We start from the raw sequence: 23,823 nt of genomic DNA on the forward strand, positions 1-23,823 counted from the left end.
TATCTACAAAAAATGCTGTACAGTTATCAGTTTAATGTAATACAAAGTGGTAAAGACATTTTATACCTCTCAATAATGATCCAAATGACATTTTACTGTCTGCTGAATTGCCAAAGTGGAAAAAAAGAGTTGCATCAGACAAAGTGTTGAAATAATATAGTACTACAAAACACATTAGTAAAATTAAGACACTGAATCAAGAGGAATATTCATCTAGATGTTTCACAATTGAGAGAAATAAACTTTTTGAGTCTCTAGTCTATAGATTTATCTATGTTTAATCTGAAGATGTTGGAATGAAGAAGGGTGTTATACTTAAAATATTTTTCACCAACATTTGTCCTTAGTGGCAGTAATGATATGCATATATAACAGAAAGCTGCATTCAGTTATGGGAGTTTGTTAGTCTTTTACCCAAATACTTGACAGTATAGCTGACTGAGGTCTTCACGTCAGTTCCTTCAGTAATCTGACATCTCCACTCTCTGTTGTTGTCTTCATTCAGGAGTGTTGTAGTCAGAGTGATGTTACAGTGTTCTGGAGAGGATGATATCTGATATCTGGAGTCTGTTTGCAGATCAACACCAGATTCATTCACCCAGATCAGTTTAAATCCCCTAAAACACAAAGTATGTCCATAATGTGAATATAATTGACAGGAGAGAGTCACAGAGCTGCCTGGTCTGATCTCAGTCTGTGTAGATGGTGGAGAGACTGAAAGAGAAATTACGAAAGAAATGACACAACAGACTTCACTCTTTTCAGTGAATATGTGAGTTTAAAGAGAGAATGGTTTACATTTCCCATTAAATTGATCATAAAATAATTGAATATATAAAAACACTGACCATGAAGAAAATGCAGAAAAACATTTTCAGTATATGGTCTCTCTCCATTCACATTTTTCCAGCAGTTGTAAATTCCATAATCTTCTTTTGTGGTTTTATAGATGTTCAGAGAACAGTCAGACCCCAGATTCAGTCTCTCATGTCTCTCTATGTCATTCTTCTTTATTCCTCCAGAAATCAGTACCTCAGGCTCTGAATATCCTTCTCCATAATAGTTCCATTTAGTTGATGTGCAGTCAGAACGAGCATTATTACATGGCAGAGTGACATTTTCACCATCAGTGAAGGACACATGGATTTCTTCCATTTCACTGGTACCTGACACATAGTGCATGTGTGTGTTTATTCTGTATTTATATTAATAAATACAAATAATCTTTAACATTTACTTCAAAACTAAGACTCTTAGCAGTGACAAAAATGAGTCAATCTTCAAAACTGCCTTCCATCACTTTAAAAATTATCTGTATACAGATTTCTTTACCTGTGAGAGGTGAGCAGAGAATTATCAGTCCCAGCAGATATATGTGACATTTATCAGCCATTTTCTGTCTCTGTCAGTCTTCTTCTTTTCAATATATGAACTCTTCCTTTAAACATCATCAGTCCTTCCTGTGTTTCTTAACATCTGGTGATCATACATAGTAAGACATCATGATGCAACAACGACACTGTGTAAACATTCAGCCAGTACATGATGGTGAATTGTAATAAAGTATAAAATAAATAAAAAATACACGTTATGATAATATACTGAAAATGAGCTTCTTACAGACAATATAATCTTTCAAATTTATGACGTGACCAAAGGGGGAAAAATGCATAATTGGCTCTAATGTAATTACCAATGCTAAAAACATTTGTTGTTTTATAGGCAATATATAACAATAAAGAAACGATAAATCAAGAATTGTATATTCTGTATTTTAATTTGGATAAGGTATCCTAGTTATAGATTTTAATTAGAGTCTAAAAGGACTGGGTGGAAATCCCGATCTAATGTGCACTTTAAAAAAATAAATAAATAAAAAATAAAATAAACTAAATTGCAACAAAATTTGACAGCAGGGATCACCATATACCATCAAAACAGCTTGGACATTTTGCTCTACAACTCAATTGTACTTAACAAATATACACTTGTGAATGGATGATTTCTGTAACAGAGTTTGTAGACAAAAAATATTTTTCCTGTAACATTTGTGCATCTTAATTTTAACAGTTTCAAATTAATTTTCACTCAAAAAATGGTTTTGAAGCATCTGCTTACTGAAGATGGAGCTTTTACAGTTTTAAAGTGAATAACTTTATTATTGCATAAATAATACAATTATAAATATTAAATTAATCAGCAGATGCATTTTTTAAAAGTGACTTTTAATGAACACACATCATAAGTGATGTAACCTGGAGTCATCAACTATTACAGGTCTAGAGGAGGAGGAAGATAAGATTGATACTTGTTCAGGTCAGAGGGGGGCAGTGAGGTGAGATACAGTGAACTGGATGAAGAAATGGTTGGAAATATATAGAGAAATTAATAGATTTTCATTAAATTACTTGCATTAAATTGTAAATGAACATATATTATGTCAGGTACTACACTTTGAATTTAGAGCTAATATCAATCTGAAATAAATAAATACAAATTCATATAAGCTGATTCCTGTCAGGTATCAGAAGACTCAAAAGCAGAGGTGAGTGAAAAAACAAAGTCTTTATTAACTGAACAGAGATACAGGGAAAAAACAATAGAACTGAACAAAACTTCAGTGTATGGTGACTGTCGGCAGTGGAGCACAGAGTCCAATAAAATCAGAACGCTCCATGGGCGATAATCCAAATGAACAAGAGCTCAGTCAAATCCGGAGAACAATCCTGACAATTCCTTCCACATACAAAAAATAAAGAAATCTGAAAATTCATCTTAAATGTGCTTTATGTGGTAACATGTAAATTAACTGGTTTTAAGTCAAAAATATTATTTAACATCAGTAAATCAAGCTGTATACATAGGTTTTCCTAACAAACAAATTTTAAGGGTTAAATCGGTTAGAAATTGCTCCTTAAGGTATTAATTACAGGTTACCATTTCTCAACAGCCACTCTGCTAAAATGTTAAAAAAAAATTTAAAAAAAATGCTTTTAAATGTTTTTTAAATCATCTTTATATAATATATATTTTACAGAGATAGCACAACCCATTTATTTATTTTTTTTTTACACTGATATTAGTTTAAGAAGGAATGGTATTTACATGAAAACTGCCAGACATAGATTTATGTGGTATTCAGCATAACATGGATATAACAGCATAACAAAATATTGTTGGGCCTCATGTATTCAGATAGAAGACAAAGGCAGGCCTAACACAGTCGTAAAAACATAACTCAAGCCCCCACCTTCTAAGTCGTAAATCTTACTGATAAAAATCACGCCAAAATCAAACAAAGGGAGTCCAAAACAGACTACAAATCCCATGAAGCCTTGCTCACTAAAGGATCGAACTCTCAACTCCTATTGGATGAGGCACACGACAGAACGTCCCTCAAACATGACATCATCAGGAGTTGAAATACCTCTGAAATGCTTCTTGAGTTACTTCCAGCGACTTTGTTCACCGAATATAGACGTAGCTTTTTTTCTGCTCTCAGGTGCAATCTCGTTGCACAAGGAAGTAACGTCCGACTTGAAACTGTAGCCATACAATCTCCATCTCGCTGGACGAGTTGAGATTACTCTGTGTTCAACCGAACACTCTAACGGATCCGAAGGAGACCGCCGGGCAATTCGCATCTAAATCCGTTTGCCTACAGAAGTGAAGAGATTAAAGATTTCTCTTCCATCTTCAATCAAGTCGACATTGATCAGACCGCCGAGAATCAATAGCCGTACCGCCCGCCGACAGAGCGAGGAAACGGCCTCCCGTCATCACCCGAGCCTCAAGGAACCGGGTCAGAGTTAAAGGACAGAGGAAAACACATTCTACCTGTGTCCTCATGCGATTCAAGTAAGAGGTTTACGTCTGGGCAGAGATAGAATATTATAGTGTGCTATTCTTGTGTTTCAAGGTTTTTTGCTTGTATAGTTTACGGATCGCCATGTCCGCTCATTATTAATACTCAGGGTATTAATTATCACGAATTTGTTTTGCTGTATTGTGGTCCAACCAAATTGGATTGTTGTGCAATTTCGCCACCACGGGTGAGACAGCAACTGAGTTCATCCATTAAAGAGTCAAATAACGCGGGACTGTTTACGAGCCATCCACCGCGTCTCTGAGTGATGAACTAAACAGCTGCTTTCTCTCCCACGATCGCGAAATCAGCTTTAGGGCTGTCACTTCTCTTTCTCTCTCGTACTAATTACACACACACACACAGGCACGCGACCCCTCACAAACATTCTGGCACACATTTTGGCTCGTAGATAGCTTAAATGCTAAAGCCCAGCTTTGTCCCTAAGCTATTGTACAAGCGGATATATGCGGTAACTGGTAGACACCATCTCCGCCCCCGTCATATTCCCTGGCCGGAAGTCTCGCGTGACATACTCTCCATGAGAGTCACGTCCGCTATTTTGTGCGCGTCCCTCCTTACACACACACTGTCACACACACACTGTCACACAAACACACCTTATGTGTTATAGGATTATATTTTTATTTCCAAATCTAATCATATCACTGTTTAGTTTGTAGTTGTAAGTCGGAAGTTTACTGACTGCATTGTATTAATTATTAATTGATATTACTGCATAAATAAACTTTGTTTATATTACAAAGAGAAGTGTTTTGGTTTGTTTTGCATATGCCTGTGTCATGCTGACGGGATGTCAGTGCTCGGATTCAAACCTTCATTCATTGTTTTTTTTTTTCCCGAAAATTGATATTCTTCAGATGTCGATTTTCCCAAGAGAACAATCTAATATTGAGACTGTTATACTATTTGGTTATTAGTCCCTGATTTCAGGGTGGTGCCCCATCAATGTTAATCCTTATTAATATTCTATTGATTTTTGATAATTGATAATTATCTTTGATGATTTAATTTGAATGATCAATAAGCTAGTGTTAATTTTAATTAATGTTTCATCGATGTTAACAATTAACGATTATCTTTGATAATTGTTGATTTTAAAGGATTAAAAAAAGCTAACATTGATTCTCATCAATGTTCTATTGATTTTATTAATTAATAATTATCTTTGATAATTATTAATTATTGCTAATAACCAAACCCGCTCCTAAACGTAGCACACTACATTTACTGGAACCCCATATGAGGTTATAATGAGTTAGATTCAATTGATTAATTTAAATATTAATTAATAACTACAGAAATAATTATTATTTCTGATAGTAACACTGATCTAAACAACCAGTAAAGCCCTACAATATTATGCTTTCAAATATTTCAAAACAATATTTTAAAGCAAGCAACGCAAAAGTGAAGACATTTTTTTTTCTTTTTTTACGCAATTGATTCTGTTATCTGGAAAAAGAAATTATGGTAATAAACACTTATAAATTGTCATCGTCTTACTCCACCGTGCAATAATTCAATTTTCTGCTTATTTGATATCTGTTGGTCTTTGGTATTTATTTGGGTGGATTCTTGATCACAGATGCATTAGTTGCACTGCAGTTTTCCTGGACTCATTTTGCTCCTCTGATGGCAGCGTACGTCACTTTATCATCAGAATGAACCTGAATCATCAGCACAGATACAGTCAGGCAAAATGCAAGTATCAATACACACATTATAACAGCATCTTGACCACTTCAGTGATACAGCTGAATTCATGTTTCAGTATTGCAGGGCCAACATGTCTGCAATTCCACAGGATGTCAATGTTACATACTGTAGATTGTCCTGTTCATTGTTAGCAGATACTGTATTTAAACAAAGGTCTTATTATATCCTATGAAAAATTTTAAACAAACATGGGGAAAAGCAATGTCCAGATTTTGTTACTTACATTTTGACTTTCATTAAGTGATTTTCTGTAAGTGATGACCTCAGCATAAGACACATCATCTGTCTTCTCCTAAACATCAATGGAAACATGGTTATGATATTTGTGTAGAATGACTTTAATTATTCTTAATTTATTATCAGAACTGTTCGACTATAATAATTATAATAACTATTTTATGTGGAAGCCGCGGTGTACTGGTAAAATAATTACTTGTACCTCTGCTGTAGGTTAATAGATATGATGTATATTATAAAGTATATTAGAATTCAAAGCAGATGTTTGTAGGTGTGGTCTCCAAAGTTATGAAGTAACATGGCACCTGTCAAATGTGTGTAACGTCTGTGTAAGATCAGTGATGGCTAATTACACTTTGTTTGAAAAAAACTTTGTTTGAAAAAAACCTTTTAGCCTTTTGACATTTGCATATAAATTACTGACCTGGTCTCCACGTTTACATTTATATGGGTGCTAAATTGCAGATGGTCTTTATCACTATCAAAAGGATGCTAAAACAGGTCTCCTCTGAAGTGTCTCCATCAAGCTTCAAACACATTCCACAGAGAGGAGGGTGACCCCCCCCGTGCCAGGCACCAGAGCAGTTGTCTGCCTCCAGTAATTCCAATACACGTCACACACACACCTAAAGACATTTTCTCTATTTAGGCCATAGTAAGCAGTTATAAATGTATCTGCTATATGCATGTGTTGTATGTATATTCCCCTATTATATTAACTTGGTTAAAACCCTTTACTTGTATTAGTTAGACGTTAAACGCATATATTCAAGTGTATGAGTGTATCTCTGCTTTAATATCGTCTGGAGGTTACCTTCTTGGTATTAAAATGATCTTCCCTTTATTTCTCACACAATAATGTACACCATGTGATCGTGAAATGCATCGAACAATTCTTACTATGTTTTGAATTAAAAGCTGCACTAGCGGTCCAGATCAGCAATAAAATGCGAATGGGCCATAAACGGAGACAAAGGATGTTTCTCCCGCTCAAAATGCATGCCTCTGATTGGCCACTCCACCCACAAAATGGGTGCGGCAATGAACTATCAAAACTCCAGAGCGCAGACTAATCATCGCTCAAAAACTCTTCTTCTTGAGACCAACCAACTCCAAAACTCTCTCTTGAGTTTAACCTTCTGGCAGTGTTTACCTTCAAGTAACTTTGTGGATTTCCTGTGGACTTCTTCAACGCACTCCTAAAGAAATCGTCGAGAACCTCGTCTACCGCATCAAGACTCTTATTCAGCAACAAACCAATGCAAGTAACCATTTACAACTGATTAGATGCGCGTTTAAGTTTGAACCCCTTTTAAAGTGAATTGTGCCTCTGATGATTCTCATTTAGGTTGTGGTTTAAAACCCTTGAAATACTGCCATTCTCTGCTCTTCTCTCTCTCTTTTCCTTACATTCCTTCATTCTATATATGTATGTTTTGCTTAGTTTGTTTGTATGTTAGTTATAGTTTCATTTATTAAATCCCTTATATTCACGATTGATTGTCTCTGTGTTCCTCTCACAATTCAAAGTCACTGAATGTTGCTCCTTGCTACATGCTAAACTACTGCTAGCACTGTATAAGTAGGAAGGCTATTGTTCCTTGGCCAGGAAAGTAATCTTCCAAGAGTTGATAAAAAATTATATTGTCTGCTCGCTGGACGGACAGATCAAGTAATTGTAATATCGATTCTGCTACAGTTAATTCTAAGATCTAATCTAAATATTTATTATTAAGTATAACCAGTTATAATTAATTATAAATAATTCCCTTTTAAGCTAATTTGCTACATGTGTGTAAATATGAATGTGTAAGTTCTGATTGTGTGAATTCAATCTAGTTGCTCACTAACATGAACATCAACCGCAGGAGGGATGAAACTGTTGATGGTCTCACACACTGAAGCATCTGACCTCTTATCTGACCCCTGAACACAAATCTCAGTTACAATGAAAATATCTCACAATAAAATAAACCTTTTTACATAAAGTATGTCACTCCAAAATACAGATATTTCAGTACATACTTGTGGATCCTGAGCCTTTTCATTTCTGTCTGAAATAAATTGTATTAATGATCATTATAACAGGAAAAATTTACACACAAACACACACAAAACTTGCCCTTTATAAATCTCTCAAACTAACATTAAGAGAACATTTTATGTATTACAACATAATAAAACTTAGTGTTTACATTTTTATTTGAAAGTTTGTTTTACTGGCACTTTTAGTTGACTGTTTCAAAATATTATGAATCTTGAATAATAAAATCTCACCAGCTCTTCTTTTACAGATCAGCCAGAGAATAACAAGAGTAAGAAGAGCAACTACAGCAACAGTTACAGCAGGAATCACTGCAGGAGAAAACACATGGAGAAGACTGCAGCACAACACAATAAATGACATGACTAACTTTGTTCAGTGTCACAGAATAAAATATATTCATATATTGACAAACATTCTACCAATTATCTGACAGATGATTACAGTTCATCTCATATTTCACAGCATTATTGTAAAGACATTTCATACCTTTGTATAACCATCTATCTGAGGTGTCTGTCAGTTATAGGGGAGAAAAGAGAGAGATACATCTGTCAAAGTCTTGAACTAAATGAATATTCTGGGTCATTTATAACAATATTTACAGACAATGCCTACCATTCCCACTGACAGTGATTTCAACGCATGTCTTATTTTGTTACAACAAATGGAAATTGTGTTTAATAATACAAATAGTTTAATAGTTTTACCAGCTGAAAAGTCAATCTGGTTACTTCTGCTTGATATCTGCACAAAGATACCAGGAAAGGACCTGGACGTGACGTGATGTGACTATACGTTGAACAGATTTCTGAGTGTTTTATGTATTATTTACTGTATGTGTCTGGTTGTGTTGCTGATAGGCAACTGCATGATACCTGCTAGATACACAGTGTACCCGTGCTTACTGTGAATTTAATGATTTCATTATAAAAACTTTCTGTTTTAGACACAGGGGCATTTTTCTTTTTATGCAAAACTAAGATGACTGTTTTTAAAATTTTGCTTTCATATTTTATATTTACTACTGCTACACCTCAAGTGTGATCTTAATGTGTAACAGAGAGTTTTCTATCATTTATTCAGGAGATTATTAGTTTGTTTTCTTACCCAAATACTTGACAGTATAGCTGACTGAGGTCTTCACGTCAGTTCCTTCAGTAATCTGACATCTCCACTCTCTGTTGTTGTCTTCATTCAGGAGTGTTGTAGTCAGAGTGATGTTACAGTGTTCTGGAGAGGATGCTATCTGATATCTGGAGTCTGTTTGCAGATCAACACCAGATTCATTCACCAAGACCAGTTTAAGTCCCCTAATACACAACGTATGTCCATAATTTGAATATAATTGACAGGAGAGAGTCACAGAGCTGCCTGGTCTGATCTCAGTCTGTGTAGATGGTGGAGAGACTGAAAGAGAAATTACGAAAGAAATGACACAAAAGACTTCACTCTTTTCAGTGAATATGTGAGTTTAAAGAGAGAATGGTTTACATTTCCCTTTATATTGATCATAAAATAATTGAATATATAAAAACACTGACCATGAAGAAAATGCAGAAAAACATTTTCAGTATATGGTCTCTCTCCATTCACATTTTTCCAGCAGTTGTAAATTCCATAATCTTCTTTTGTGGTTTTATAGATGTTCAGAGAACAGTCAGACCCCAGATTCAGTCTCTCATGTCTCTCTATGTCATTCTTCTTTATCACTTCAGAAATCAGTACCTCAGGCTCTGAATATCCTTCTCCATAATATTTCCATGTAGTTGATGTGCAGTCAGAACGAGCATTATTACATGGCAGAGTGACATTTTCACCATCAGTGAAGAACACATGGATTTCTTCCACTTCACTGGTACCTGACACATAGTGCATGTGTGTGTTTATTCTGTATTTATATTAATAAATAAAAAACTGTTTTACATTTCACACAAATTCATATTTAACATTTACTTACAAATGTCAGAACTAAGACTCTTAACAGTGACGATAAATAAGACAATCTTCAGAAGTGCCTTTTATCACTTTAACAAATATTTTATACAGATTTCTTTACCTGTGAGAGGTGAGCAGAGAATTATCAGTCCCAGCAGATAGATGTGACATTTATCAGCCATTTTCTGTCTCTGTCAGTCTTCTTCTTTTCAATGTATGAACTCTTCCTTTAAACATCATCAGCCCTTCCTGTATGTCTTTTTTTTTTTATAAATTTGTATTTATTTATTCAACCATTAAATATATACATAGCAGAACACACATATACAGAATCAATATACAACCCCCACTACCCACCCCCCCCCAATCCCCCACCCGACCCCAACAATGAGCATTGTCTATGGTCACACAACCATAGACACACAACAAAAATCAATTAATTAATTAATACAAAAATAAAAATAAAATCAATAAAACAATCATACACATAAAACCCCTACACCTCTCTCTCCACTGTCCCTCCCCGAGAGCCCTCCAAAAAAGACAGATATCTACCCCACTTCTTTGCAAACATGTCCAGACTCCCCAGTCTTCTGGATACCCCCTCCTCAAGAGCTGCCACTCTGGCCATCTCTGAACACCACTCCTGAAAAGGGGGCGCTCCAGCCGACTTCCAGCTCCTCAAAGTGATCTGTCTGGCGATCATAACACTAGATAGGACCCGGTTTTTCACGTGCTTATTTTCCAAATTAATGACTGCTCCATCTCCCAAGATACAGAGTCTGGGGCAAAATAAAATTTGAGAGGCCAAAACCTCGCACATAAAACTCCGAATCCTCATCCAAAATTCCTGCATCTTAACACATCCCCAAAAGACATGGGTTGTGTCTCCATCTTATAATTGACATCGCCAGCAGGTGGGTGTGTCTTTAAGACCAAGCCTATGCAATCTAGAGGGGGTCCAGTAGACTCTATGTAAAATCTTAAATTGCATGAGGCGAACCCTTGCGTCTCTAGATGCAGATTTGACATTTTTTAGAATCCCAGCCCACTGAAAACTTAGAAAAGGAATTAATAATTCTGTGGAGGCAAGGCATAGATCTACTGGGGTCAGAGACAAATAATAGAATATCATCTGCGTAAAGCAAAAGCTTATGCGCCATACCTCCCGCCACCACCCCTGGAAAATCATCCTCCTTTCTTATTGCGGCTGCTAATGGTTCCAGGGCAAGACAGAACAATAATGTGGAAAGAGGGCAACCCTGCCGGGTGCCCCTATCCAAAGTAAAATAATCTGAAATTAGTCCATTTGTTTGTACCGCCGCTACTGGGTGTCTATAAAGTAACTTAATCCATCCAATAAACGTACACCCGAACCCGTATATATTTCCAAAACCTTAAAAAGATAATCCCATTCTACCATATCAAACGCCTTTTCAGCGTCAAGTGAGATGGCAGCAACCGGAGATTGTTCATTTACTACTGACCACATGATATTGATTAGACGCCTAATGTTATCAGAAGAGCTACGGCCCCGAATAAACCCCACCTGATCTATATGTATAAGTGATGTCATAACTTTACTTAATCGATTAGCCAAAATTTTTGACAACATTTTTACATCTAACTGGATCAGGGAGATTGGTCGGTAACTTTTACACTCACTTGGATCTTTGTCTCCCTGTATTTCTTAACATCTGATGATCAAACAGTTCAGAGTAAGACATCATGATGCAACAAAGACACTGTGTAAACAATAAACTACATGATGCTGAATTGTAATGTAATGCACAAATATCGCATTATGATAATAAACTGTAAATAATCTGATACAGACGATACACTGATTCAAATATATGCATATAGAGTCCAAATTAAAACAGAAAAAGAAAATCAGTTCACATATTTCCTTTATTGGTGCTTCTGAATTATTTTCTTTATTTGCAGAAAATATTTTTTTTCCTTTGAATTTTTTCTAATTTAAATGTTCTTTTCCTGCGTGTTCCTTGAATTTTTGGTCTTCAATTATGTTATCTTTTCTATATGGTTGAGGAAATACCACTTGAGCAAGAATTTATCCAAATAACGTGCAGTTCAAAGCTCACAGTCTCATGTGACACCAGTAGTTATCCATCTCTCTGACAAAATCTATTTAATTTTCCAGAGGTGGGGGCAAGTCACACATGTTGAAGACACAAGCAAGTCTCAAGTCTTAACCATCAAATCCAAGTCAAGTCTCAAGTCGCAGTGTAGACAAATCAAGCAAGTCAAGTCGAGTCCTGCAAAGTATCAAATCAAGTCGACTCAAGTCACAGTACCAAACAGAAATAAATAAAAGTTAATATTTGGGCTGCATATTTATTTTTACCCCAAAAAGATGAACTTATATACATATCTTTACATACATCTATATTCATTATATACACATCTGTGCTACATTAATATCTGACAATAAAATCATATAAAATAAAATTCAGTTACTTACACAAAATGTTCAAAATCACAACAAAAATCCAATCTACATTATTGTGCCTAATATTGGTTGCATTTACAGAAAATAAGATTTGCCAAGACTTTGTCACTAAGTTGTGAATGATGGGGCCGCATAAAAAACATAAAACATCATATCATAGAAGGCAAAAAAAGTATGAAATATCATCCTCGAGTGCAGGGGTGTAGATTCCAGAGGAATAAATATAATTAAAAAAAAGCAAGTTCTTCCATACTTTTTTCTATGTAAACACATGTTAGCTAGACGTTCAAAGGTGATGTAAGGCAGTTTAGCAGTTTTGAGACACAGCCTTTAACTTCCTCTTTGATAGCAACGGAGCGCAACAGTTCAACATCAACACTCACATCACTGTGATGGAGGAGCCGGTGTAAAACAACTAGAACATTTTCTCCATCTCGGTCAGTTGTCGAGATTTTGTGAGATTTTTTGAATACGGAAATATATTTTTCGATTGGAATTTAACTGGTGAGTTCGCTTAAACTATTTATTCTTCTTGCTTTTTTGTTGTTGTTTTTTTACGTAAAAATATTGTCTACTAACTTTTAGGCTATCCATTTCTTTTAACATGATGAATTGCAAATATCAGCTGAAGCGAAGATTTTCATTTGTCCGTTTAAAAGTTTTTCTATAACAGATTAAAATTGCCTTTGTTGACTGTCATGCTTCTCTTTGTAGTTTCAGTCCTCCACTTCAAGTCAAAGTCGAGTCTCAAATCATTTGCTCTCAAGTCAAAATCAAAGTCATTTTCTTATTTTAATCAAGCAAGTCGCAAGTCCTGAAATTTGCATCTCGAGTCAGACTCGAGTCAAGTAATGTAATTCAAGTCCCCCACCTTTTTTTCAAGAAAATAAAAAAGATAGCCCTGGTAGTCACATCATTTTAGCATTTTAATGTTCAGCTCAAATGTCAGTTTCAGTACTGACAGAAATTTACATTTAATTTATGACTTTTTTTATTAGAATTTAATTAGAATTTTATGACTTTAAATTTAACCTATTAAATGACTCAAAAGACATTCTATTAAAAAGGAACAAGTTGTTTAATTTCAATAATTAAATATCTATTTATTTTCCAAATATGTCTAAACTAATTTGAGAAATGTCTTCAGTGTGGGTTGTGTTCTTAACCCTTATGTTCTGTTGAGATTTGCTTCACTTCCTCGTTGTTTGGGGTCACTGTTACCCCAATGATTAAAGTGTGAAAATGATAATTATAATTATGAAATAAACCTTTTTTTCCTGCTTAAATGTTCCTTTCCAGCTTATTGAACTGATAAAATAATAGAAATAAGTGTATCATTAACTCTTACGTTTACTGAAGTAGGAATTTGCATTTCAGAAAAAACAACTAAATACAGAAATAACCATATCATTTCTTAATTTACACTAAATAATGAAAAAAAATATAGCTGTATATCTTCTATATATGTTACTGAACATATATAGGATAAATATCCCTTTTGTTTAAAAAAAAAAAAAAAAAAAAATCACAGATTTTGTTTTTTCCAAAATAGTAGCATTACTTATGTTTGGGGTCAATCTGACCCCAGTCAGATATCATTGTTTTAAAAAAAAGAAAAATTAAGTAAATGCAAAAGTGCTTTGTTTATTTTTTTAAATTTCTTTTTTATTTTTTAACTACACACTCACTTACCAGGCAAACTAACTATGTGCAAATTTACAGTATCTTCCAGGCATCAGGGCAGCCAGATGCAGCCTCTGTTCCCTAGTGCTAGTGAAAAAATAACAGGCACATATTACTGTTACCTAAGACAAACACAGACCTTTTTTCAAACAAAACATTTCCAAAGCTATATAACTGATGTGCTCTCTGTAATAGATTTTGCCAATACCAATATGTCTTGAACTGCTGATATTCAAAGAGTCTTTCTTTTATTCCCTCTATATACACATATAACATTTAATACACAAAAAGGATGGCCAAACACTTTTCTCCTAAAACCCTGTCACACCATAAAATTCCTGATACTATATTATGCTAATGGTGAAAACCAAAAAAGACTAACTTCAGATGCAAGAGGAACAGATAACTTGTGCGTGTGCTGTACACAAATACTTGTGACATTTCAGACATCTTTTGTTAGTTTTGAATAATTTTTTTCTGGAGCAGATCTGGCATCATCCACATTTTCCAGCAGCTGCTGGAGAAGTGATTGCTTCAGGCCGACTTTGAATCTCCCTCACAGTGGATGCAGCAAAAAGTGACCTAGGAAGGCGCTCTCTCCTGTCAATGTGAGGCCTCACCAAGGCATATCCTAGCTGCTCCAAGAATATTCTCCTCCGGTTCATCTTGCCACCACACCACTCATTGTTGATGGCACACCATATCACAAACGCATTGTATGCACTGATATCCAGGATGTTGAAGAATATTACCTGAGGTCAATGAGTGGTCTTTCGTTGACAGCTGTATGTGGCAACCACTTTGTCCAGGTTGTCTACCTGACCCCTTTTGTGTTATTGTAAACTAACACCATGTCTGGTTTTTTGTCATCTCTGGTGCTCAAAGATGTATCTCTGTGCAATGTGCTCATCAGGAGGTGTCAGTGAATGCAAAGATGGACGATTTTGTCTCCCTTCCTTTAGTCTGAACAAGCTCTTTTGGAAGCTCTGGCTTGTTTTTTCTTATTGTGCCCAACACTGTAAGCTTTCTTTTCAGCAGTTCTTCTCCTAGTGCATATGAAGTAAAAAGTTGTCACATGTCACATTATGGCCAGAGAGCCCATCAGTGACATCCAACACAACTCTCATAGCCTGGTTTTTTTCTGATGCACCTCCAGAAGGTTTTCCTTTGTAGACTTGTAATTTCCAATCATAGCTATTATTGCAGTTACATTTATGCATTTTGCAGACACTTTTATCTAAAGTGATTTTACAGTGCATTTATTGCAGGGACAATCCCCCTGGAGCAACCTGGAGTTAAGTGTCTTGCTCAAGGACACAATGGTGGTGGCTGTGGGGATTGAACTGGCAACCTTCTGATTATCAGTTATGTGCTACTATGCCACTATGCCACCACCACCACCCACCTTCTGATTACCAGTTATGTACTTTAACCCACTATGCCACCACCACCACCACCACCACCCACCACCATTGGCATCACAAGCTGCCCATATCTTTATACCATATCTCGCAGGCTTGCTTGGCATGTACTGCCGAAAGGGATATTTTCCTCTGAACGGAACAAGACGTTCATTGACAGTCACACAGGGACATGGGTTATAGAAGAGGGGCAGTTGCTGAACCCATCTATCCCAAACATCCCTTATGGCTGCCAGTTTGTCATGTTCCCTCCTGTGAACTCTTGTCTCCCTGTTGTTAAAGTTTATGGCTTGTGATAAGACATGAAAAGTTTCAAGAGACATGGTAGCTGGGAAAATAGCTCTACCAGTCTTTGCATTCCAAAGGCTACTTGTAGCCTCACCTTTCGATCTGTATACTCCAGCAAGGAGCAGTAGCCCTATATAGCTTTGAAGGAGTATCACATCTACATGTAATTTTGTGTGTGTGTGTGTGTGTGTGTGTGTGTGTGTGTGTGTGTGTGTGTGAGAGAGAGATAGAGAGAGAGTTTATGTGTGTGTGTGTGTGTGTGTGTGTGTGTGTGTGTGTCTGTCTGTGTGTGTGTGTGTGTGTGTGTGTGTGTGAGAGAGAGAGAGAGAGAGAGATTGTTTTGTATTGAGAAATTAAACCTTAGGTACCAAACAGATTCAAAGCATGTGAAAATCCTTTGCTTTCAATAACATTTATTACTGGGGTCAATATGACCCCAAACATCACATGTGTGTAGTCATGTCATAGCGGACATCAGAAACATTATCATTAAGTAAAAATCAAATTTCTGAAAAGATCTTATGTAATTAGGAAAATTCATGAAATATCAGGATAAAAAAATAATGATGCATATGTTTTTTTACTATTTGAAGAGTGTCTGGGGTCATATTGACCCCAAACAGAACATAAGGGTTAAACTGAGCACAAATTGTTTCCACATCAAAACATCAACCATGTTCCAAAAGCTCTGAAAGCACACAGTTAAACAGCTAAAAAAAACATTTATCCTATAGAATTACACCTGATTTTCTCTTAAAGGGAGCTTTAAATGACTACTGGTTTGATGTACAAAGCCAAAACACAGCAACTACGGCAACACTGAAAAAGAGAAAAATGACTTGAAAGTGTTTTGATTGTCCAGACAAATGTGGAATACAAAATAGACTCACACTGATAACTCTGAATATGACCATGTTTGAGCCAAACCCATCTGTTACAGGACAGATCAGAGAGACCCGATTTCAATTCTAACTTAAATTTGACAAAATGTAGTCACTGCTTTTTCACCTTTGCAGAGCAGTGTTATTCTCTATTGTATTTTAAGCACAGTAATTGTGATCATATTCATTATAGTAGTTTCACTGTGTTTTTGTTGATGATGAAGTGTTCATTTTTATGATAATGCTAACTAATAATTTATTAACTTTTTAATCTTCTGAACAAAACTTTGCACCAGTGATCTACGTTTAGAAACAGACACATCAAATGAAAAATTAGATCAAGCTACATAACTGAGCAAGAGTGAGCATATTTCCTGATAGTATGTTAAAGGCCTGCACTGTTCACACGTCAGTGTATTTATGATGTCTTGTTAGTGTCATCTGCAATACTGAACATTATCATTATTGTGAATATTTGAAAACATATGATAACTCTGATATTTGGGCATTGTTCAAACCAGTAGAATCTTTTTATGAAAATTACGGGGGGCTGGGGACAAAAATGCTACCAGAAGTGACAAAAAATTCAATTCAAAATGTGGGGGCCAATTGCCCCCAAATAATTCTTATCACTCTATTCTAGGCCTAATTACACATTATCAGGGGTGGAAAGAGTACTGAAAAATAATACTCAAGTAAAAGTACTGTTACATCTTAAAAAATGTAGTATACAGGTAGTACCTGTCCTAAAATCTACTCAAGTAAGAGTAAAAGAGTAGCTCATTTAAAAGTACTCAGGAGTAGTGAGTATTGAGTACTGAGTTGCGAAAGCTATGCCCCTTTATAATTAAAACTCTATGCTTCAATTCAAAAAATGTTGCACACATACCGTAATTTACATTCCCTTTTATGGTTGTTTGCCAGAAAGAATAACAAATATAGGTATTTTATAGGTGTTTGTGATTTACAATTTTTAAAATACATCACATATCTATGATACTGTAAACACTACATGAATCTGATTTAAAAAAAAATAAAATAAAAGGGCAACATTATTACAGAAATGAAAAGATGAAAAAGTTATTTTCAATATCATAATGTATGAAACAATTACATTAAAATCAGTTTATGTGTAGGGTCTAAATTTCCCTTAATGCCAACAGACAGGGTTACTGTTATGCATAAAACATGTTCAAACCAATGCAAGGAATGCAAAAAAAAAAAAAAAAAAATAATAAAAAAACAAAAATATATGAAAACCCATTAAAAAACCAGGGTGTAAAAGCTCACAAACAGAAGGGAAGGAAAACACAGGGAAGCAGGTTTTTCCAGGCTCAGGTAGGACTTTTAATTGGCCACTTCAATGCTTTACAACTTCACAAACTCATCAGCTTCACAGGCACGTAGACTTAAATTCATTAGCTTCACAGGCACATAGTAACTTAAACACATCAGCTTCACAAACATAACAGATTAAACGTAGCAGCTTCAGGAGCACCGTGGCCTTCCTTGTGCCAGACTCTCTCTCTCTCTCTGCTGGTGGCGTGGCTGCTTATATGCCGCTCTCCCCATGCTCACTGGAATTAGAGACAAGTGTTACACATATTCTAGCTCAGGTGCAAGCACCCTTACTGCTTTCTCTCTCTCTCCGGACGGATGCTTGACCACGCCCCCACTGCCACATAGCCCCATCGCCTGACTGAGGCCGGGGAGACATCCGGCCTGTCTACCACTCCCCCCCTCATTTCTGTAAAGGAAGTCGGCGACAGCCATCTGCTCTCCCGGTCTGTGGACCACCTTGAACTTAAATGGCTGAAGAGCCAGATACCAATGGGTGATACGCGCATTGGTAGCCTTCATGCGGTGGTGCCATTGGAGTGGGGCATGATCCGAGCAGAGGGTGAAGGCCCGCCTCAACAGGTAGTACCGGAGAGTGAGGACTACCCACTTGATGGTGAGACATTCCTTCTCTATGGTGCTGTACTTAGTCTCCCTCAGTGAGAGCTTGCGGCTAATGTACAGCACCGGGTGCTTCTCCCCCTCCACCACCTGTGAGAGTACGGCCCCCAGCCCTCTGTCTGAAGCGTCCGTCTGCAAGACAAAAGGGATAGAGAAATCAGATGAATGTAAAAGTGGTCCCCCGCAAAGTTCATAACCTGCATGAATGCCTGTTGACACTGCTCTGTCCACTGGACCGGGTCTGGAGCTCCCTTTTTAGTGAGATCAGTCAGCGGGCTGGTGACATCCGAATAATTAGGCACGAATCTCCTATAATAGCCAGCCAGCCCCAGGATCTGTCTCACCCCCTTTTTGGTCTTGGGCCTTGGCAGGTCGCAATCACTGCAGTCTTGTCAATTTGGAGATGCACCTACCCATGGCCCAAGTGGGTCCCCAGATACCGTACCTCCACCCGCCCAATCGTGCACTTCTTGGGGTTTGCTGTGAGTCCCGCTCGTCTCAGCAATCTCAGAACCACCCTCAGATGCTGCATGTGCCGCTGCCAGTCATTGCTGTAAATGATGATGAAGTAGGCAACGATGTAAGCCAAATGAGGTCTGAGGATTCGGTCCATGAGACACTGAAACATAGCCGGGGCTCCAAAAACCAAACGGAAGCGTCACAAATTCGTGTAACCCAAACGGCGTGGAGAAGGCTGTTTTTTCATGGGAAATTGGTGTCAAGGGGATCTGCCAATAACCCTTTGTCAAATCCAGTGTCGAATAAAATTGAGCAGTGCCCAACCGATCGAGCAACTCATCAATGCGAGGCATTGGGTATGCGTCAAATTTAGACACCGCGTTGACTTTTCTATAATCCACACAGAACCATACAGACCCGTCGCTCTTAGGAACTAGAACAACTGTGCTGGACCAATTGCTGTGGGATTCCTCTATTACCCCCATGTCGAGCATTGCATCCAATTCTTCCTGGACAATTTTCTTTTTGTGCTCAGGCAATCGATAGGGATGGCTACGTACCACCACCCCTGGCTCGGTCTCAGTGTGGTGCTGTATGAGGTTCGTATGAACTGGTAGAGGGGAAAACACGTCTGCAAACTCCTTTTGCAACTTGGCAACCTCTGCAAGTTGATACGGTGAGAGGTGGTCTCTGCAAGTGACCGGGGTGAAATGATTGTGTTTGTATTCACCTCTGGCCCGAGCTCCGCCCTCTCCGGGACTACCGTAGCCAACGTCACAGGGACTGCCTCTCTCCACAATTTCAGGAGGTTGAGGTGATATATTTTACGTGTGCCCCCTCTATCGGTTCGCTTTACCTCATAATCAAGATTCCCCACTCGTCGTGTGACCTCAAAGGCTCCTTGCCACTTGGTGAGTAATTTGGAGCTCAATGTGGGAAGTAATACAAGTACCTTATCTCCTGGTGCAAATTCCTACAGCCGAGTTCCCCTGTCATACAATCGGCGCTGTCGTTCTTGAGCTTGGAGCAAATTCTCCTGTGTTAGTTGCCCCAGAGTGTGGAGTTTTGCTCTAAGATCAAGAACATATTGAATTTCATTCTTACTTTTTGAAGCAACATCAAGCACGCCGCGTGGGCGTGAAGGCTTGCGGGACCTCTCATACTGTGAATAACAGGGGATCGAGCCATTTGTCCCAATCTCTAGAATCCTCGTGCACGAACTTACGAATCATGTTTTTAAGGGTTTTATTAAATCACTCCACAAGGCCATCTGTTTGTGGATGGTAAACGCTGATGCGGATTGATTTAATGCCCAATAATTCGTTAAGCTCATGTAGTGTCTGTGACATAAATTTGTGCCCTGATCGGTGAGGATTTCTTTTGGAATCCCCACCTTGGAGATTATTTTGAAGAGTGCCTCCACAACACTGCGTGCTGAGATGTTGCGCAGAGGCACTGCTTCCGGATATCGCTTTGCATAGTCCACTGGGACCAATACAAAGCGATGTCTGCGTGCTGACCGCTCTAATGGCCCGATGAGGTCCATTCTAATTCTCTCGAAGGGGACCACGATCAGCAGAAGAGGTTGCATTGGCACTTTTGGGGTGGCCAGTGGATTCAACAGCTGGCATTCGCGGCAGGCTGCACACCACCTGCGGACATCGCCGCCAATGCCCGGCCAATAAAAACGGGCTATTAGGCAGTTCAGTATTTTTCTTTCCCCTAGATGACCCTCCATGGGATTATAATGAGCCGCCTGGAACACCATTTCCCGACGGCTCCGCGGTATTAAGAGCTGGGATGTATCTTCCTTTGTCTGAGCATCCTGCGTCACTCTATACAACCGCTCATTTATAATTGCGAAATAAGGATATGAAAGGGTGACATTCGGCTGGAGTTGTTGACTATCGATCACACTCACCTGGTCAAAGGCGTGCCAAAGGGTTTTGTCTTGTGACTGCTCCAAAGGGAAATCCCCTTTGGGAAATATATTATTTCATCCTGACATGGAGCAGACGAAGATGGCCCTGGCTCCGCCTTCCCTGCCAGAGCATCGCACATTTCACATCTCATTGCTTTAGTGCAGGACCCAACCGCGTATATTCCCTTTAATATATTTCTAAATTCAGGCCAATTAGTCCCCAAAATCAGTGGATAGGTGAGGCGGGAACTAACCGTGGCCTCCACTCTATGTTTTGTTCCCCGAAATTTAATCACAAGGGTCACCACAGGGTAGTTGTGAATATCCCCATGTACACACTTCACCCTCACCGTTTTAGCTATGCCCAAAGCCTCGTGTTGTAGCAAGCGTTGGTGGATAGTGGTTTGATTACAACCCGTATCCACCAATGCTTGGTGAGTACCCCCCGATCTGGGGCAGCCTGCGGAGTGTCGGGGATCCAGACCACCGTTCCCAGCTCCATCACAGGGCATTGATCCCGGATGTGTCCCGGATCCCCGCAACTCCAGCAGACCGGTCCAGGTGCCACGCCCGTACCTGCGTCAGCAGACACTTCCACCTGAGGGGGAGAGCAGCGGGGCACTATCGTGCTGTGGCCGATGCAACACCCCGGGCACGGGGAACTGGCTTCAGTGGCGGGACTCCTTGCCTCCATGGGGCAGGAACAGGTTCTGGGGAAAGAGCAGAGTGAGAGAGAAGAGGGGAGGGGGAAGAGAATGAGAAAAACACAGATGGAGGGGAGAGAGAGTGGGAGGGCTCTTCCGCCCTCCGGTACGCAGCCAACTGGTCCGCCGCCAATCTAACAGCCTCCTCCAGCAACGCCGGATGGTGGCACTGGACCCATTCTGCCATTCCTCATGGTAGCTGATGGATGAGCTGCTCCAATACCACCTGATCGATTATTCCCTCGACGTCGTGATCCCCCGCCAGCAGCCATCTCTGGCAGGCATCTTGGAGCCGTTGGGTGAAGGAAAACGGGCGGCCAATCGTCTCCAACTTCACTGACCGGAAGAGCTGTCGATGCTGCTCCGGACTGCAGGCCAACCCGCTGCAGGATGGTCTTCTTCAGATCCTCATAAGCCAGGAGGTTCGCCGCTGGCAGTTGTTGTGCTGCGAGCTGGGCTTCCCTGGACAGCAACAGGAGGAGCCTGGCTGCCCACTGATCACACGGCCAGCTCCATATCTCACCGGTCCACTCGATTAAATCAAGGAAGGCTTCCGGGTCATCCTCGGCCCCCATCTTCAGAAGCGTGGGCGGGGACATAGGGCTGTGGTTGTCCGGGGAGGTGGCAGGGGCTCTCTCCTGGCTGAGAAGGCTCTGGATCGCATGCCGGTCCTCTGCTTGAGCCCGAAGGATCTCAAAGAACTGGCGATCATGATCTTGCCAGAGCTCCAGCAGGGATTGTTGGTGGGACTGGTGTAAGCCAGCAAGAGATTTGAGGATCTCTGCCAACTGGGAGGACACCATTTGATGGGAGTCACGAGACTCTCCCTAGCCAATCACGTTGATAGATAAAAAATAAAATTAGGACAGGGAAGTAGCGAACACAGACGGTGGGAAAATAGCGCAGTAAAAGTACAGTTACAGCACTTAAAATGTACTCAAGTTAAAGTATAACAATTTTAAACTACTTAAAAAAATACAATTTCTGGGAAAAACTACTTAATTTCAGTAACGTGAGTATTTGTAATTCGTTACTTTACACCCCTGCAAATTATCACATAAATTATTAGTTTTAGAGTGGTAAATTATGCTAATAAATTGATTAAACTGAAGAAGGACTATTAGATGTTCTGTAAAATATTGAGAGATTGTATATTTTTATAAGATTATAACAAAATATGTCTGAAAAGAGTGCCTCTTAATGGAAACTAATGGAAATTTCTGATCCTGTTTATTAGTTTAAAAGTCATGAAAACTCTTTAATGTGACAATATAACAAACAAATACACAGACAAATATAAAGATCTCAAAGCAAACAACAGAAAATTTTAACAAAAAATTATACAACTGATTCTGTTATCACCAGTGGCCAGCACAGAACCTTGTTAGCATGTTATAAATTCTACAGAGCATCTGAAAATAAAAATGTTAGTAGGCCTAATACACACTGTTAAATTGTCGTCTTCTCATTCCACTAAATCTCTGCTTATTTTATAACTGTTGCTCTTTGTATTTGGGTGATTCTTTTATTTATTTATTTATTTATTTATTTATTTATTCTTTTCTCCCAATTTGGAATGCACAATTCCCACTACTTAGTAGGTCCTCGTGGTGGCGCGGTTACTAACCTCAATCCGGGTGGCGGAGGACAAGTCTCAGTTGCCTCCGCTTCTGAGAACGTCAATCAGCGCATCTTATCACGTTGCTCATTGTGCATGACACCGCAGAGACTCTCAGCATGTGGAAGCTCATTTACCACGAGCCCCATTGAGAGCAAGAACCACTAATCGCGACCATGAGGAGGTTACCCCATGTGACTCTACCTTCCCTTTACTTAGAAGACCTGGCTGAAGTCACTCAGCACACCCTGGATTCCAACTCGTGACTCCAGGGGTGGTTGCCAGCGTCAATACTCGCTGAGCTACCCAGGCCCCAATTTGGGTGGATTCTTGATCACAGAGGCATAAGTTGCACTGCAGTTTTCCTGAACTCCTTTTGCTCCTCTGATGGCAGCGTACGTCACTTTATCATCAGAATGAACCTGAATGACCAAAAGAGACACAGTCGAGCAATATGTAAGTATCAATGAACACATTATTACAGCATTTTTACAGCTTCAGTGATTCCATTTTAGTCCAACTGCTTATTTAAATACTGTAGGCTCTGCCATTACACAGGATGTTGTTGTTACATAGACAGATTTTCCTTTTC

At 38.7% G+C, this 23,823-nt stretch overlaps 3 protein-coding genes across 22 annotated transcripts in view; 1 reads left to right on the forward strand and 2 right to left on the reverse strand.

Moving 5' to 3' along the window:
- Positions 1–1,486, reverse strand: part of LOC127413373 (uncharacterized) — a 38,189-nt gene extending 36,703 nt beyond the window's left edge. Inside the window, exons 1-4 of one of the 3 annotated variants that reach the window (XM_051650502.1) lie at positions 1,333–1,482; positions 849–1,195; positions 415–714; positions 67–102 (exon numbers count right to left, since the gene is read on the reverse strand). In XM_051650502.1, coding sequence (XP_051506462.1) covers positions 67–102; positions 415–714; positions 849–1,195; positions 1,333–1,382 — 733 coding nt within the window. In that variant the 5' untranslated portion in view covers positions 1,383–1,482. Of the gene's footprint in view, positions 1–66; positions 103–414; positions 715–848; positions 1,196–1,332 lie in introns of all 3 variants that reach the window. The other 2 variants (XM_051650503.1, XM_051650504.1) reach the window with 2 other exon arrangements.
- LOC127413367 (uncharacterized) overlaps positions 1–23,823 on the reverse strand; it is a 74,065-nt gene that overhangs the window by 46,457 nt on the left and 3,785 nt on the right. The window contains exons 1-9 of one of the 4 annotated variants that reach the window (XM_051650474.1): positions 9,946–10,019; positions 9,431–9,777; positions 8,997–9,296; positions 8,376–8,402; positions 8,120–8,197; positions 7,868–7,892; positions 7,694–7,768; positions 5,829–5,897; positions 5,312–5,556 (exon numbers count right to left, since the gene is read on the reverse strand). The exons of 1 other annotated variant lie outside the window; for it this stretch is intronic. In XM_051650474.1, the coding sequence (XP_051506434.1) occupies positions 5,535–5,556; positions 5,829–5,897; positions 7,694–7,768; positions 7,868–7,892; positions 8,120–8,197; positions 8,376–8,402; positions 8,997–9,296; positions 9,431–9,777; positions 9,946–9,995 (993 nt within the window). In that variant the 5' untranslated portion in view covers positions 9,996–10,019 and the 3' untranslated portion in view covers positions 5,312–5,534. Of the gene's footprint in view, positions 1–5,311; positions 5,557–5,828; positions 5,898–7,693; positions 7,769–7,867; positions 7,897–8,119; positions 8,198–8,375; positions 8,403–8,996; positions 9,297–9,430; positions 9,778–9,945; positions 10,034–23,823 lie in introns of those variants that run through there. 2 more of the 4 variants (XM_051650472.1, XM_051650469.1) reach the window with 2 other exon arrangements.
- LOC127413371 (peroxidasin-like) overlaps positions 1–23,823 on the forward strand; it is a 107,619-nt gene that overhangs the window by 18,917 nt on the left and 64,879 nt on the right. The window lies entirely within an intron of this gene.

This window comes from Myxocyprinus asiaticus, chromosome 22, assembly GCF_019703515.2.
Source record: "Myxocyprinus asiaticus isolate MX2 ecotype Aquarium Trade chromosome 22, UBuf_Myxa_2, whole genome shotgun sequence".
Classification (NCBI taxonomy): Eukaryota; Metazoa; Chordata; class Actinopteri; order Cypriniformes; family Catostomidae; genus Myxocyprinus; species Myxocyprinus asiaticus.